This window comes from Tripterygium wilfordii, chromosome 4, assembly GCF_013401445.1.
Source record: "Tripterygium wilfordii isolate XIE 37 chromosome 4, ASM1340144v1, whole genome shotgun sequence".
Classification (NCBI taxonomy): domain Eukaryota; kingdom Viridiplantae; phylum Streptophyta; class Magnoliopsida; order Celastrales; family Celastraceae; genus Tripterygium; species Tripterygium wilfordii.
This window is the reverse complement of record NC_052235.1, coordinates 2425460-2441221: the sequence shown is the minus strand read 5'-3', so window position 1 is coordinate 2441221 and position 15762 is coordinate 2425460. Positions and strand designations below refer to the sequence as shown.

General features: G+C 35.3%; 3 protein-coding genes across 3 annotated transcripts; 1 reads left to right on the top strand and 2 right to left on the bottom strand.

Moving 5' to 3' along the window:
• Positions 1–506: 506 nt before the first annotated feature.
• LOC119997663 (pectinesterase inhibitor 3-like) lies at positions 507–1179 on the bottom strand. Its single transcript, XM_038844822.1, has one exon. The coding sequence runs from the start codon at positions 1142–1144 to the stop codon at positions 569–571; it is 576 nt and encodes a 191-aa protein (XP_038700750.1). The 5' UTR covers positions 1145–1179; the 3' UTR covers positions 507–568.
• A 3105-nt stretch (positions 1180–4284) lies between these two features.
• Positions 4285–5597, bottom strand: LOC119997497. Its single transcript, XM_038844568.1, has one exon. It carries the CDS (start codon positions 5058–5060, stop codon positions 4470–4472), a length of 591 nt encoding a protein of 196 aa, XP_038700496.1. The 5' UTR covers positions 5061–5597; the 3' UTR covers positions 4285–4469.
• Positions 5598–11488: 5891 nt separating this feature from the next.
• LOC119997782 (probable flavin-containing monooxygenase 1) lies at positions 11489–14587 on the top strand. Its single transcript, XM_038844970.1, has 5 exons — positions 11489–11995; positions 12404–12644; positions 13408–13586; positions 13667–14016; positions 14100–14587. Exons 1-5 carry the CDS (start codon positions 11537–11539, stop codon positions 14446–14448), a joined length of 1578 nt encoding a protein of 525 aa, XP_038700898.1. The 5' UTR covers positions 11489–11536; the 3' UTR covers positions 14449–14587.
• Positions 14588–15762: the final 1175 nt, after the last annotated feature.

Sequence of the window (15762 nt, the reverse complement as noted above, 5' to 3'; positions counted from 1 at the left end):
CTAGTTGTCTGCAACTCTGCATTTGATGTCATAGAATTACTAATAGATTAATTCATGATTTATCATGATAATTGCATTTGATGTCATAGAATTAATAATAGATTAATTAATGATTTATCATGATAATTGCATTCAAGGATATTATATATATCCACCCTGCAAATTTGGAATACTTCTACAAGCATTCCTACTCTCTCTCATGATTTTATTCAGGAAATAATCATGTCTCCCCCGTTCAAACCTATAATATTTTTAAGGTGGAAAGTGAGGGGAGAGTATAAATGTTTGTAGTAGAAGTACCTCATAATGGATAATACAATTAGATAAAAAAACACATTCACAATAATTCTATATGAATTTAAGCTCTTTTTTTTTCATTCAAAATCTTTTATTTTTAATAACAAATGGGTATCGAGAAAATTTTAAACTTTCCATATAATAGTTAATTTCATAAATTGAAAGTATATTTTACATATATATATATATTAGAAAATAAAACGCAGAGAGAGTACAAAAGTTAAATAAATACATAAAATATTATTACATGCTACCACAGCCGAGCCCCGCTTTAATGTCCGCGGCTCTCATCAAGCCGATTGATCATGTACAAGGCATTACTAGTAACCCTAGCCAAATTCGTGATCTTCTTCCTAAAATCTTCCTTAACCTTCCCTTCCACCCCGCGAAATCCATCGAGACACGTGTCATCGTTAGTCAAGGCCGCACTCACCCACGTCTCCGCATTACTCACGTGCCACCGGAACTTCGCTCCGTCGAGGTGCTTCAGCTCGTTAAGCGTCCGGCTCAGCTGGTCCACCGAGTCAGATATCTCCTGAACGCAGTCACTCAGCGCGACTCGCTCGCGCTTCGACTTGAAACCCGATACGGTGGTCAGGTAACTCGAGACTCTCCGTGCGCGAGCGAGACTGACGCTGACGGCAGCCTGGGCCAAATCTCGTGGTGTCTTGGCGGGGCCCGCGAATGACGAGAGTGTGCGCAGGCAGAGAGCGGGGTATCTGGCGTGTACGCACGATGAACGGATCAGATCGTGAGGTGCATTGGATTTGTGTGAAGCAGCGGAGCAGAGAGAGAGGAATAGGAGGAGAAAAACCGCTGGGAGCGGGAGCGGGAGCGAGGGAGCCATTGTTACTTGAAGTTGGCGTGTCTGATAGTGGTGTGGGTGGCTTTGTTTTATAGATGTCAGTCTGCATTGGGCAGAGAAATGATGATAGCACGAGGATGGGGTTTGTGGGCATGATGTAGCTATAGTTACGAAATTACCCTCGCTTTTTCTTTGTGAGGTTACTATTGGAAAATTCAATCCGATGATGATGAGATAAAAGAGTAAATGCATCACATCTAACAATTACAGTAACCAATGTTAAAATTTTATCACGCTAATAAAAATGTATTGAATTTTATGTTGTGTTGATGTGATTGTATTGAAAGACGTATTTTTTTGATGTGTCTATATTGAGAGACGTTTTTGTTTTTTTTACTGATGTGGTTATATTGAGATTTTGTGTTTTAGTATAGTTTTGTTAGGGATAAAATGGAGACATAAAATGTTGTTGACTTCCATGTTAGATGAAAAGGGATAATGTATAAGAATTTGTGTTTTATTGATGTAGTTGTATTGAAATATACGTTTTGTTGATGTGATTGTATTGAGATATGTGTTTGGCTTGATTTCCTATATAATAGAGATGAGATTTTTTTGGCTCAATAAAAATGTCTTATTGCATTTGCTCTTATAAAGGGGGGTATGGGCGTTTGGCCAATGTGGAGGGTCGGCACCATAACTTTTGTGTGCATGTATTTAAAGTTTTTGGACCATGGAGTACTGTTTATTGTTTTTCAATTTAAGTTGGCATAAATCTTATTATATCGGCAAACATTAAGCTCTCCCACTATTATCTTTGAATTAAATAAGATTTTATAAAAATATATATATATTTAATGATGATTTTTTTTTCTTTTAATATATATCACCATCTAATTAGTACTTATTCCCCAACATGACATGCCTACAAATAGTTTTGTTTAGCCATATGAAATGACGACAAATATTTGCTCAATAAAAAGTCATATGTATGTGCATTGGATTCCAAATAAATTTGAATCTCATTTGCAGATATGATCACCATCCGTAGATGGCATAAATGTCATGAACTGGTGCTTGCTGGCTCGAAAGGGGGGTATAAGTTGGAAGTTTGAAAACAGAACAGAGTCACTCTGTATGTATCGTCTGAGTTTACCCTGTGAAATGTTTTTCAAAAGGGGGACAAGCCACACTGCAGACAAAGTGGCTTCACATGTGAACCTGGGCTCCTCAAACCAGAGAGGAGATGGGGTTTTAACTTTTAAATTTTTAATCACGTGATGGGCCCACCTCGATCAGATGCAACTATTTGGGCCCACATTGAGCATCTTGTGTGGTCTCGACTCTCGACTCTCGAGGGTAGTCCCACACGTAAAATTCAAGATGCTCAATGTGGGACTACCCTCGAGAGTAGTGGGTTGGGCTTTGTTCTTTAAGAAGCCCGACAAATAGTAACAAGTCATACCAATCCAGGCCCGTCTAGCGGGTCCATGTCAGTGGGCTGGGCTTTACGTTTTTAGCTAAGCTTTTAGGAGGTGCATGTTAAATGATGAACTAAACTGTATTAATTTGTTGAATTTTTTTGGGTATGTCAAGATGTCATGATTAATTATCATAATCTGTCGTAAATTGGATTGAAAACAAAGTCACACCCGTAAAACTATATATACACACTAATGTATTATTGTTTCCATTGATTAGGTATGACATATTGATGCATGAGTGAAACCTGCAATGTATATATATATAACGGTTCGTATATATGATGGAACAAATATACAGATTGCACTGTAAGTCGTCTAATTAGTTCCAAGTACGTATGTATGGACACACACGATCCTCAATTTTCATGTGTATTCATATATGCTTAATTTCTTTGATGTGATTTCGTTAGTTTACTCAGGCACTTCAATGTCAATAAAAGTTGACGCAAGTTTATATAATAGTCAAAATACATGACGCATGTATGAGCAAGTTAGTGGCATAGGCATTTGCAAAAGGAATATGCTGCATGAGACTGCCTAGACTGTATGGTGTGAGATATTCAAGAACTGACAATATTCTTCAGTGATCTCATATATATACATATATAGATATGAATGTATATACCAATCCCTATCTTTGGTGCAAGAAGTCAAGTTTTGACAGCAACAACATGCATATGCAATGCATGGTGTGCATATAAGTCCATTTTTTTTATCAAAGCCACACTATATAGGTTTGTCATTTTGACATTCGAGTTTAAATTTGGATCGTCAAATCCACACGCACATAAGTTTTCCACCTAACAATAGGGTAAATTGAGTCGAAACTCAGTGCGTGACCATAAAGATATTGCTCTAATAGAAATTGAAGTCAATACCTTCCGAATTCATACGATTTAACCCCAAAGAAATTCATATACGTCTTCATTGTGCACACGGATATATATGTGGCCAAGTATTGATGAGATGGTTTGGTGGTACCAAAATTAAGCGAAAATGACTAATTGATGTTCAATTCTCGAAGTAAACTGTCAATTAAGATAAGCTAATCAATCCACAAAAACTATATGGCAGACATTTCCCCTCGCAATATTTTCATAGAGTTGCTGATATTTTGGAATAACATAAGTTGATGTGAATTGAATAAAAAATTGATTAAGAACGGTAACACATTATTAGAAAAAGCTAATTAAAGTGGTTCAATATTTAATTATATATTAATCTAATTAATATATCATGGAAGGTTTTATTTATTTATTTATTTATGCAACCACCATATATATTTTTTTGCTCTATTAAAGATTTGATTCCCCACTTCCCAGTAAACATTACCTCAATATTAAATATTAATGATGTTAGGATTTGAAATGCAGTTGAAGATTCTCTCTTAATTAATTTTATTTAAGCAGCAGAGCATAGGAGTTGCTTTAGTTGAATGATCAAGGCCATGTTATATATTTCTCAAATTTTAGTTTAATTAATCTTCAAGATCCTTGCTCTATGACATGGAAGTTTGTACGTGTATAACTTTGTCATGCTTCCAGTACTGAAACTATTGAATGGCTATATCAGTCAATCATTCTTAATATTTATCAGTTAATTAGAGGTGATCACGGCAATTATCAAAGTTAATACGGTAGCAGAAAATGATAATTAATCGACTATTTAGGCTAAAACATCAATTGAGTTCACATCGGATATTCAAAAAATAAATTTGTATAATATCGTTCTCGATTAAAACAAACAATTGAGTTCATTGGTCTAGTTTCAAGGGGTGGTTACACCAAACAAAAGTTGCATATATACATTTGGCATCATAATTCCTAACCAACCAACATAAATTATTAAAATTTGCATTTTACCCCGCATAAGCTTAACCCATCCTACCAAACAGCGCCGCGTGAGCTGTACTTTTCCTTCCAAACACCACCATCCCATAACCTGACGACGTTACCGTTAATCACCGTCAAGTCCTGGTAACTGTACCAACTCCTCTCTCCCCTTCTCGTCCTCAAAACTCGCTCCCAACTCTCCCACCACTCACTGCACAACACCTCACTCTCCTCATACTCCGACAGTTTAACGCCCGTTAACCCGCCATCACTTTCTCCCTCATCCTCGTAAAACACCGTAAATTTCCCTCTCGACACTCCGTTAACTTCAAAACCGCTAACCGCCTCACTCGAAGCCGCAGCAGCAGGAGCTGGAGATTGAGCTGGAGCCGAAGTTTGAAATCGAGGATTCTGATTCTCAACCGGTCTGTCCGTTTGAGGTAGCACCTCGCGAGCCTTCTGAGAAATCGGTGGGACACATTTCACGGAAGAAGATACGGCTCCGGCTGATCGGATTCGCCAGAAGCTAACGGCCGCCGTTACAAAGGCGACCCAGGTCCATAGATTATTGACTATATTGAGAACCCCATAGCTCACATAGCCGAAAGCTAGAGCATCAATTGGAGATTCCAACACATTCATAGTAACGATGGAAGCAGCTTCAGGGGTTTCGATCTTTCGCTATTTTGTGAGATAGTGTGTTTGTGGCGGGTGGAGGATACAATGCGTGAGAACTAATTTATGGGGGGAGGTGAAAGAGAGGCAGAAAGCGTGTGAGCCGTTGGATCGGACAAGTCGGGGGTGGAATCTGATTGGAGATGCCGATAATCGTGACCTAAAGGTGCTAATTGAGCTGAGGTAGATCCAAAACTTTATACCTTGACACGTGTACGGTCATGAGTGGGAATTCGTCCTAGTATCGTATCCATCTGTCGATGCTTATCACTAGAAAACAAAATGTAGAGTAAAAGACAAAAAGATCCTGCAAAGACAAACGCATGTGAATGTGACGTCGTTTTATAAGTCTAAGACATGTTAATGGTTTGCTTATGACAAACGCATGTTTGGCAGAGGGAAGAATAACAACCTGGAAGCGATTAGGGAAGTCCAGAGGGCAGAATAACAAATGTGTTAAATTAGTATACTGCATTAGTTTAGGTGACCAGGTGTGACCTGGGTGCGATTGGTTGAGAATCTGAAGCCATAGCGTACGTCTCTCTTTCTTAAAATAAATAAGTTATTAAGTAAAATGATTTTTATTATTTAAAATTTTTAAATTGTGTGTTTTTTTTGGTATTATTATTTCGTAATTATGATCTTTCGGGAGTTGGATATTCTTTTTATTATTTCTTTGCAAAGGAATATGCCTCTCTCTCGAGAAATTTTCATTTTGATTATGATTATTGGCTATGCTCTCTTTGTTTCTTTTGGTGGGGCAGCGTTCGATCCACATATGGACCAGAGTTCGATCCACGTGTGGACCAGAGCTGGCTATAATTTGGGCCGGACATCTATATGATGAACTGGGGACCTGTTCTTGTGGGTATGAAAGGTGTTTCTCCCGATTTTCAATCGGTGAGCTTTATTTACATTTCAATTTTTTATTAATTACACTCAAATTTTGGTCAATATACCTTTGACCATATGTTTTTTTAGGTATAGTATCAACACACCTCACTCCAAACCTGATTTGCAACTTATTTTTGACATCCAATTCTTGATCTTCATGATCCTCCGGATGGCTTTCGTTTATCCTCATCGTTCTCAAGAAACTCGTGTGGATTCTCTCTGAAATAACAAATCGATGATTTCAACTTTTTTATCAGGGATGACGGTGAGCGTGTACCTAGGATTTTTTATAATAATCATAAGCACTGGTGTGAGCTATATTACCAAAGTTTGTAAACTGCTCTAATAAGATAAGTATTGGAATCGTCCATGCTGAGGAAGAAGGCTCATAGCAGATAAAAAGAAAAACATACATATTCCATTCTTCCGCATAGATACTGCCACAATCAGCAAATTAGTCCTTAATCATTCTAATTTGACAGATAGTCCAAAGCCCAAGCATGAATAGCGGACGGGGAAAGATAAGTCCTCACTGAGACTCACTTCTTTCTACGCCATTATTCATGTTCATGGATGCTAAAGCACAATATTTTGTACTAATTGTGGTCAAATTCATTGTTTTATCTCTTACTGTTACTGTTCAAATTGTTTAATTCTTTTTCTTATTCAAATTGATAACTTTGTAAATTTATGCATTAAAGTTAGTTTGTTGACACGATTGACGGCAAAGAAACCATAAAAGCTTAGTAAATTATTAATTTTTTGTCATTGGGGTGTATTTAAAAAATGTGTCAGTTTTTTATCATTTGGGATGTAGTTAGTTATTTTTAAATTTTCATGGGACGTAGATATACCGGGGTGTAAATGTAATTGATAAAATCTGGGGTGTAAATAAAACTCACATTTTCAATATTTTTAGAAATTCATGTAATCATGTGGTTGTGGAAAATGCCAGATTTCCGATACCCATAAACTACCTCCAATTCCATACACCAGAAGGCCTTTTTTTCAGAATTGGGCTTTTCCAGGCCTTCCACCTTACCTTTGTTGTTGTGATGTGTTAAAAGTAAGGCCCAATAGGTGCAATGGCATGGCCCAGTAAGAACAGGCATGGGCTTTGCTTTGCAAAAATCACACATTATTAAGAATTTAGGATATGTTTCGTATCAGTTTTCTTTTTTGTTTTTTGTTTTAGTTTTCAAAAAGTAGAAAATAAAAACAAAAAATATTATTTGTTTGTATTTTTTGTTTTGGTTTTTATGAAAACCAAAAACAAGTTTTCAAAATTTTTGAAAACAAGAAAAAAAAGTTTTTAAAAGTTTTGGAAACATAACTAGTTACACTTATTATATGTTGTACTTTCTTTAAGATTTCAGATTGCAAATTGCATAGAAATATGAAGACAATGATAAAATATACTTTGGGTTATTGTTTTATTTCTTATCTTTTTTTCTTTCTACTGATGTTTTCAATGGTGAAACACGACAAAGGCTGCAGTTATAAAAAATATAGTGGTGTTGATATATTCCATTATTATGAAAATAAAAGCATAAACACACACTTTTTTTTTTTCAGTTTTATCATTTCAGTTTTTGTTTTCAATTTTTGTTTTCAGTTTTAAGTGTTCAACCAAACAAGTTTCAATTTTATGTTTATTTTCAAAATTTTTGGAAGTGATATCAAACACAACCTTAAGATGCTAATGTGTGTGACTGTCTGTTGGGGTTTTCTTCGTATTTTTTTCAAATTGTTTTCTTTTTATGAATTTTATTATAAGAGTTCTAGAATATATATAAGATTAACGAATGATTGACGGGTCATAGTGTTAAAGATATTACCTCAGAGTCTGCAAAATAAGAAGTTTGAACAGTAAATTGAAACCGGTGACTTGAGTCACGAACTAGGTCGCCTTCTTTAAGACGATTCGTGGCTCTGCCTCTTGTGTGCAAGTAGTAAATCGGCTACGTCGTCCCCAGGATAAAACAAACCTAGAATACTCTCTTTGTAACAGTGATCTTTGCACATTCAGAACACTGTTCGAAATTTGTTGTGTTTCTTTTTTGTCTTTCTTTCTCAAAAACGCTATATAAAACCAGAGCTTTCACCTTGATATATATTAAAAAGATAACGTTGGAGTATTTTTTTTTTTAACCAGTAAATCAGGGAAACGTTCACCATTAAAGAGAGAATCAAGGAAAACGTGTTTCAGTTATTGACAAAGTCAAATTAGAAAAAATAATTAAAGAAAAAATTAACACAAGTTAGGAGATTATATCAAAGACCTTGAGAGCCCCAAGGCCCATCTTTGACCTATATATATATATATTGGTAGGGTTTGACAGTGTGTTTCACCAGCGGTGCACCTCACAGCACCACAGTTTTTTGTGACACGCCAAACAGTTTTTGCGTTCCAACTCACCTCACAGCACCGCAGCTTTTTACCTCACAGCACCTCATCACACTCCCAAACGCTTACAATATATGTTGAATTGTTCTACGTAATCAAATTAAGTCAATTATTTTATTTTAGATTAATGTAAAATGTAAACGTTAAGTGATTTTATATTAATATTATTAGTCATCTAATATAACCGTAATTTAGATACGCCAAACGCACCTCACAGCACCGCATCACAGTTTTAAAAGGCGTCAAACAGTTTTTTGCGTTCTAACTCACCTTACAACACCACAACTTTTTACCTTACAGCACCGCACAACATCTCACAGCAGTTGACAGCACTAGTAGTGGGACTTGAACTTGGGTTGTCCTTAGGGTAATCCAAAACCTTTACCATTCTACTACCTTCAACCTTTGTACATATAACACATAGAACATCAACACATAGTAAAATGTTTTGGGAGCGACACTCCTCCAGTCCAGGGTCTTAAAATTCTAGCAAGTACGTCCAATAGTTGTGGAAGTGCAAGTAAGACCAGCTCTAACGTAACTCTGACTGAGGCCGGCTGGTGCATGTTTCTTTTTAGGAGAAAATGGCCATCACAAAGGATAGACCAGAATTTATTGAAAGAAAACATAATCCATGTCCTTTCACAACAAAAGTAACATAAATTTCAACGTCAAAGGTCAAAATCACAGGAGAGCATGCACACAACAGGTGTGTGTTTGCATGCAATAACTTGGATTCCAATTCCAATTTCCACAAAGAGAAGGGTCAAGATAGTACTGTTACAGGCTTACAGCTAGTCATCTGGGAATATTCCCATGGATCTTGATAGTTGAAAGCCATCAGACATATATACATGTTAGCTAGAAAAAAAGAAACAAGAATTATCTCTTTAGTATTTCCATATATATAACCTAAAAGTTTGAAAAGTCGTAGGCACTTCCCATAAATTTTATATACATATGGTCGACTGTCCTAAAAGTGAAGAAATATATTTTGGTGTAAACCACTTAGGTGATAACCTAATGCTAAATCTATTTAGGATCAAATTATATGGATTCAGAAGCTTTAGAGTATTATTTTTATAAGGAATAATATGTTTGTCACAAAAGTATTTTGGAACCGAACGGCCGTAATTTTTTTTTCCATATTTAACAGTTCTACCTAATTTGAAGAGGGTTGCCTCACTAGCTAGTTTTGTGCGTTGGATCGTGCATGCGCACACACAATATTTCTTATACGGTCATGTGTTGAGAGGGTGTGCTTCAGTCTCTAACAAAAAGTTGTCGCAATATCGATTGATTTCGTTTGAATCACGAATATGTAAGAAGCAGGGCAACTTTAATTTTGATTCAAACTTTGACCAAATTAATTAATCACAAATTAAATTCAAAACCAATTGAACGAAACTCAACCATTTAATTAATTCTATGTATATATATAGATTAAGTAGAAAATATGATAGGAAATTCAAGGGGAAGTGGGAACTTTTAAAAAAATAAAAAAAAATGTTGTTCTTCGAATTATTCAAAGTCCAAAGAGGGTGACCATAAAGGATATGAACGACATAAAGTTTTATGGGAATATTTGAACCAGTATATACTGACTATCTTTATTAATTAATCAACATGGACCAAGAAAATCTGGAACTGGAAGAACATAAAGTATATATGGCCAATTTCATTCATCTTCGGTAGTGCTTGGATTTTGATTAATTTCAAGAGACGTGTAGACAATTATTTTGATCAAATAATTTGCATTGGCTCGTACATTTGTTCATGGAAATTTGCGTTTATATTCCATGAAAAATTCCCCGAAAGTGACATGGACGACACATAGATTCATGCACATTGTTTGTCTATTGATATTCATCAAGAAATAAAGATGGAAAGGAAAGAAATTTGAAACAAATAATGCGTAATCTGAAAGTGACCACTGTTATATATATATATATATATATATTGATTATATTATATTATACACATAGAGATTACAAACATTTTTACTAATGAAATTAGTCATGAAATTTTTTGGTCCATATTCATATATAGTGAACAACATAAAGTTGCGAAATTAATAATGATGTGTTCTTATGTGTCATGAATCTAATTTTTCGGCTGTTATAATTCAATTTGCATTGGTTGATTTATCAAAAAGGTAACAAAATTAAAGTAAGAATTGAAGCAAGAAGACTCTGGAACTTAAGGTCATGAATAATATGGGTCGAATATTCATAATTTTAGGTAATTCTCCAAACTATCAATAACAACATGACTTCGTACTAAAAAAAAATAAAAAAATACAACATGACTTCACTACTACTGCCGCCATGGTATACAACGATTAAACCAACACTTGTTTTCTTTTGATGGATAATCACCTCACCTTTGTTTTTTCCTAAGCGGAAATGAGAATTCGAATTTGGATACTATCCAATTCGAATACATGCCTTAATCACCTCAACTGAGGGTTGTTGACATATATATATATATATATATAGATATAGATATATACTCTACGTGTTTCTTTTTCATTTTGTTCCGTTCATTCAATTACAATTCAATACTAACACTCCCACATACAAACGTACGACCCAAACAAATGTCGTCAACTAAACCAGCGTCTTGCAAAATGTTTAACGCTAATATTTATGAATGTTAGTTTATTACTTACAAATTGGAATTAAATATGTGGGAGTCTTCTTTTGAAGTTTCCTAGAAATGTACGTTTTATATATCTATCAAAAAAAAGGGAAATGTTATATATATACATATACATAATGTCCCTAATGTCTGCGTTTTGGGGTTTGAAAGTTGCAGAGAAATTTCTTTGATATGTACATGCTTCATGCTTTCTCACTTGCGCAATTTCCCATACATTACGAAACAATTTCACAGACACTACTACTGAGTACTAATTAATTACAACAACTGAAAATGGTCGTTGTTCCTTCATTTATATTATTATATATATATATATATATATCCCTGTCTAAAAAGTCAACTTCACTTGCTTCAAGCATGCAGGACCCACATACTGCACTATAAACACACACCATGCATAGCCATCGATCATCACCTCCAACAGCAACAACAACAAAAAAAAACCCTAGATTATTATTGAAAGCCAATTTTTCTAATTAAGATGCCTACTACCCATCAAATTAACCACCAACTTCCTCTCGTGGTCTCAAGAATTGCAATTATAGGAGGCGGGGTTAGTGGTTTAGCTGCTCTAAAGCAGCTTAGTCACTACAATCCTATCCTTTTTGAGGCCACTGACTCCATTGGAGGTGTTTGGGGAAGCTGTTCTTACAGTTCAACCAAACTTCAGTCTCCTCGCTCCGATTATGAGTTCACTGATTTTCCATGGCCTAATAGAGATGATCCCAGTTTTCCTTCTCATCTTGAGATTCTGAATTACTTAGATTCTTATGTCAAACATTTCGATTTGAGAAAATATATCAAATTCAGTTCAAAGGTGGTGGAACTTAGGTTCATTGGAGACCGGTCCGGGACGGGTCCTGGGGAGTATGGAAGTCTATTGCCTGGTCAGTCTGTTTGGGAGGTGGCCGTGCAACACAATGAATCAGAGACTATTCAGGTAGTCCTAATTGATTTTTTCTTCTTAAAAAAATATATATTTTTAGACGTTCAAGTTCTTATTCTCATCAAATTTGTTGATAATATATAAAATACATTTGAATTTTCAAGACCTATTATACTTCTTGTATATATTCGTTTCCAAATACCATGCATTATTTCCAGGTTTTCGGCCTAGATGTTTATATACATATATATATATAGCTAATTTTATTAAAATGAAACGATTTACTAAAGTTTTTTCTGAAGGTGATGATTGCATTAAAATTCTAAAATTCAGTTTCAATTTGATCTTCTTAATTGATTTATCTTCAATTAATTTATTAGGTTATCTTGAACATTACTTGTGGTAGTGCGAAGGAGTGAAAGACAATGGTGATTTATTTCTATTTGGTTGAATTTATTGCAGCGGTACACATTCGAATTTGTGGCTGTTTGCATTGGAAAATATGGCGACATACCTAAAATTCCAGCTTTCCCACACAACAAAGGGCCTGAAATGTTTAAAGGCCAGGTTATGCATACCATGGATTACTGCAAACTTGACAAGGACTCTGCATCTAAACTACTTAAAGGAAAGAAAGTTGTCGTCGTTGGATTCAAAAAATCTGCGATTGATCTTGCCATGGAGTCTGCTCAAGCTAACCAAGGTAATTAATTAATTCATAAATCTTAATTATATGTATACACCAGATATCTAATTAATTGAAATGCTAATTATAATTTTAATGATTAATTTGAAGTTGATTTTGATATATCCATATACAAGGAAAAAATATTACACTTGTGCAGAACTTTAACTAAAATGAAATGTGGTCATTATCGTTCTAACGAAGAAGTGATGAAGCATAAACAAAAATTGTTTCATTATTCCTACCAAACTCTACAATTGTACAATATCATACGTCATTGGTTTCCTCTCTCTCTCACTCACTCTCTCTCTCTCTCTCTCTCTCTATATATATATATATATATTATATGTGTGTGTGTGACAATACAAAGTTGGCTAGTTTTGAATTTCCACGTTGCATGGTTTGGTGGTGTTCACACAAGTCAAATAAAAATGTGAAAAGAAGGAAATTCAGAAGAGAATTCCATAGAAAATGTTGACTACATATATACGCACGTTTTTATAGATTCTAAAATACAAGACTTTGACTTCCACGTATATTAGTGCGATGACGCATATATGACGTGCGAAGACAAAAGACAACTCTCCTGTCTGTTCCAGATTTTGACAATTTTGATCCCCCATACCTTTTTTTTTAATTAGACCATTCAATTACTTCTTCAAGCTTGGTTTTATACATTCAATTGAATCAATTCTCTTTCATAGAATATAGGTGAGCTGCCTGTAACTTAGTATTGATGTTATTATACATATATATGTATATATATGTTGACGTGTTGAAGGACCAGAAGGACAACCGTGTACAATGGTGGTAAGGACCTTACACTGGACTGTCCCTCATTACTGGGTCTGGGGTCTGCCTTTCTTCATGTTCTTCTCCACAAGGTCTTCACAGTTCATCCATGGAACACCAAACCAGAGCTTTCTCAGGACCCTCCTCTGCCTCTTCCTCTCTCCAATGGTAGCAATACAATTCCAAACTCAATTAACTAAACTTTTTAGGAAAAAAGTGGATTAATACTATGTTAATTTGGCTAACAGAGACAAGCAGTTTCGAAATTCATCGAGTCCTACTTGCTATGGAAACTTCCTCTGATAAAATATGGATTGAAACCAGAGCACCCATTTGTGGAAGACTATGCTTCATGTCAGATGGCTATCATGCCAGAGAATTTCTTTGATGAGGCTGATAAGGGAAAGATTGTGTTCAAAAGAGCATCAAAATGGTGGTTTTCCAGGGAAGGAATCGAATTCGAAGATTACACGAAAATAGCTGCTGATGTTGTGATTTTCGCAACGGGTTATGATGGGAAGAAAAAGCTCAAAACCATCTTGCCAGAACCTTTCCAGAGTTTGCTTGAATCCACTTCTGGTGTCATGCCCTTATACAGGTAAGTAAGACCCCGACACACACGACAAGTTAATTTATTGGGTTGAAATGGCGATCATTTAACGCGCGATTATTTCATGGCAGGGGAACTATACATCCGCTGATACCAAACATGGCATTTGTGGGATACATTGAGAGTGTTTCAAATCTACACACAGCAGAGCTGAGAAGCATGTGGTTGGCAAGACTGGTTGGTGAGAAATTCAAACTTCCAAGTGTAGAGAAAATGCTTGAACAAGTATCTAAAGAGATAGAGGTCATGAAAAAGAGTACCAGGTTCTACAAGAGGCATTGCATCTCCACGTTCAGTATAAACCACAGTGATGAGATTTGTGAGGAAATGGGATGGAACTCCTGGAGGAAGAAATCATGGTTAGCAGAGGCTTTTAGCGCTTATGGTAGTCAGGACTATGAAGAACATGAAATAATGTAGAAAAAGAAGAGAAATGTTTGCTTCAATTCTTACATTAGAAAGGTCGATTTCTCATACTACAAGAGGTAGATCTAAGAAATCAAATTAAAAGCATGTACTATTATAAATGAAAAATAAATAAATTTGCAGTTGAATTTGAAATTTCCAATGGCAAGAATCTCATAATTTTAACATCATCTCTACAAGGCTTCAACACTAAGAATACCGTAAAAACTTTATTTTTTTTCTTAAGCAAAATAAATGTTTAAATCTATCATGTTTTAAACCGAGTTATTAGTTGGAGTGGTAAAAATGATGTGTATTATCTTAATCACTAGGGTTCCAATTGTCCGTTAAAAAAAAAAAAACTATCATGGTTTTATTGTTTTTGTCCTTGAACTTTTGAAATTTACACTAATTTCGATTGTTTTAAGCATTACGCCTTTAACTAGGGCTTATTTGAAATTTCAAATACTTTTGGTATACAAAGTCGAGCAAAACCCCTTAAAACCCTAACGGGCCTAACCCACGAGAGCTCTACCACGCCCGATTTTCCGATTCGCCAAGAAATCAATGATGGATCCTTTATATATTTAGGGTGTCGGTTTTTCTGGCTGTTGTAATTCAGTAATTGTATTGATTTCCATTTGTTATTCTTGAATCTTTTGAACGAATGGAGGGGTTACAGAATTTTGTTCGAGGAATTTCAGAAGACCCCAAATCAGTTTCTTCTTCGTTGCCCGATAATCCGTTCAAATTCAGCGGGAAAGACATGCCTGCCACTGTATCTGCTTCTGATCAGTCCAGCGTCTTGGTCACTAGGCCTCCCAGGTACTTGTATTATCTTGTTCTGGGTTCTTTGGGATGTGCTGATGATCGAAGTATGATGAACTTGTGTAATATCTTCAGATATTTTAGGACTTCCTAATTTCAAGCAATATAGTTCCAAATACAGTGTGAGGATTTCTAGTAGTCTACAAACTGCTTCCATGTTCCGGTTGGTAATTTATGGCACTCGATTGATTGTTAGGTGATAATGATCAGAATCTTTTTATACACTCGTCTATGTTTTATACATGTACTTCTATATCTTTGTAACTAAAATCTTGGGGAAGCATTCTCTTGGTTTGATTGCCCTTCTACATATCAACCTATAGCTGTCAAATTGGCTTTAGGTGAATTGTGTATAATCCAGAAAACATGTTGGAACTTTGATTTCATTTGGTTCTCACCCTCATATTAAGTTCATGAACATTTGCTAGAGACAAGAAGTACTTTAGTCGACAATTTAGTAAAGAGCTTTGTCAAAGTTGTCTGAAGTTTTGAGTACGGAAA

What these genes read in the sequence shown, in the direction of transcription:
- LOC119997663 (XM_038844822.1), bottom strand. Translation starts at nt 1,144, where the DNA reads ATGGCTCCCTCGCTCCCGCTCCCGCTCCCAGCGGTTTTTCTCCTCCTA.
- LOC119997497 (XM_038844568.1), bottom strand. Translation starts at nt 5,060, where the DNA reads ATGAATGTGTTGGAATCTCCAATTGATGCTCTAGCTTTCGGCTATGTG.
- LOC119997782 (XM_038844970.1), top strand. Translation starts at nt 11,537, where the DNA reads ATGCCTACTACCCATCAAATTAACCACCAACTTCCTCTCGTGGTCTCA. An exon ending in ATGAATCAGAGACTATTCAG is followed by an intron (nt 11,996 to 12,403) that starts GTAGTCCTAATT and finishes AATTTATTGCAG; the next exon opens with CGGTACACATTCGAATTTGT. An exon ending in GTCTGCTCAAGCTAACCAAG is followed by an intron (nt 12,645 to 13,407) that starts GTAATTAATTAA and finishes GACGTGTTGAAG; the next exon opens with GACCAGAAGGACAACCGTGT.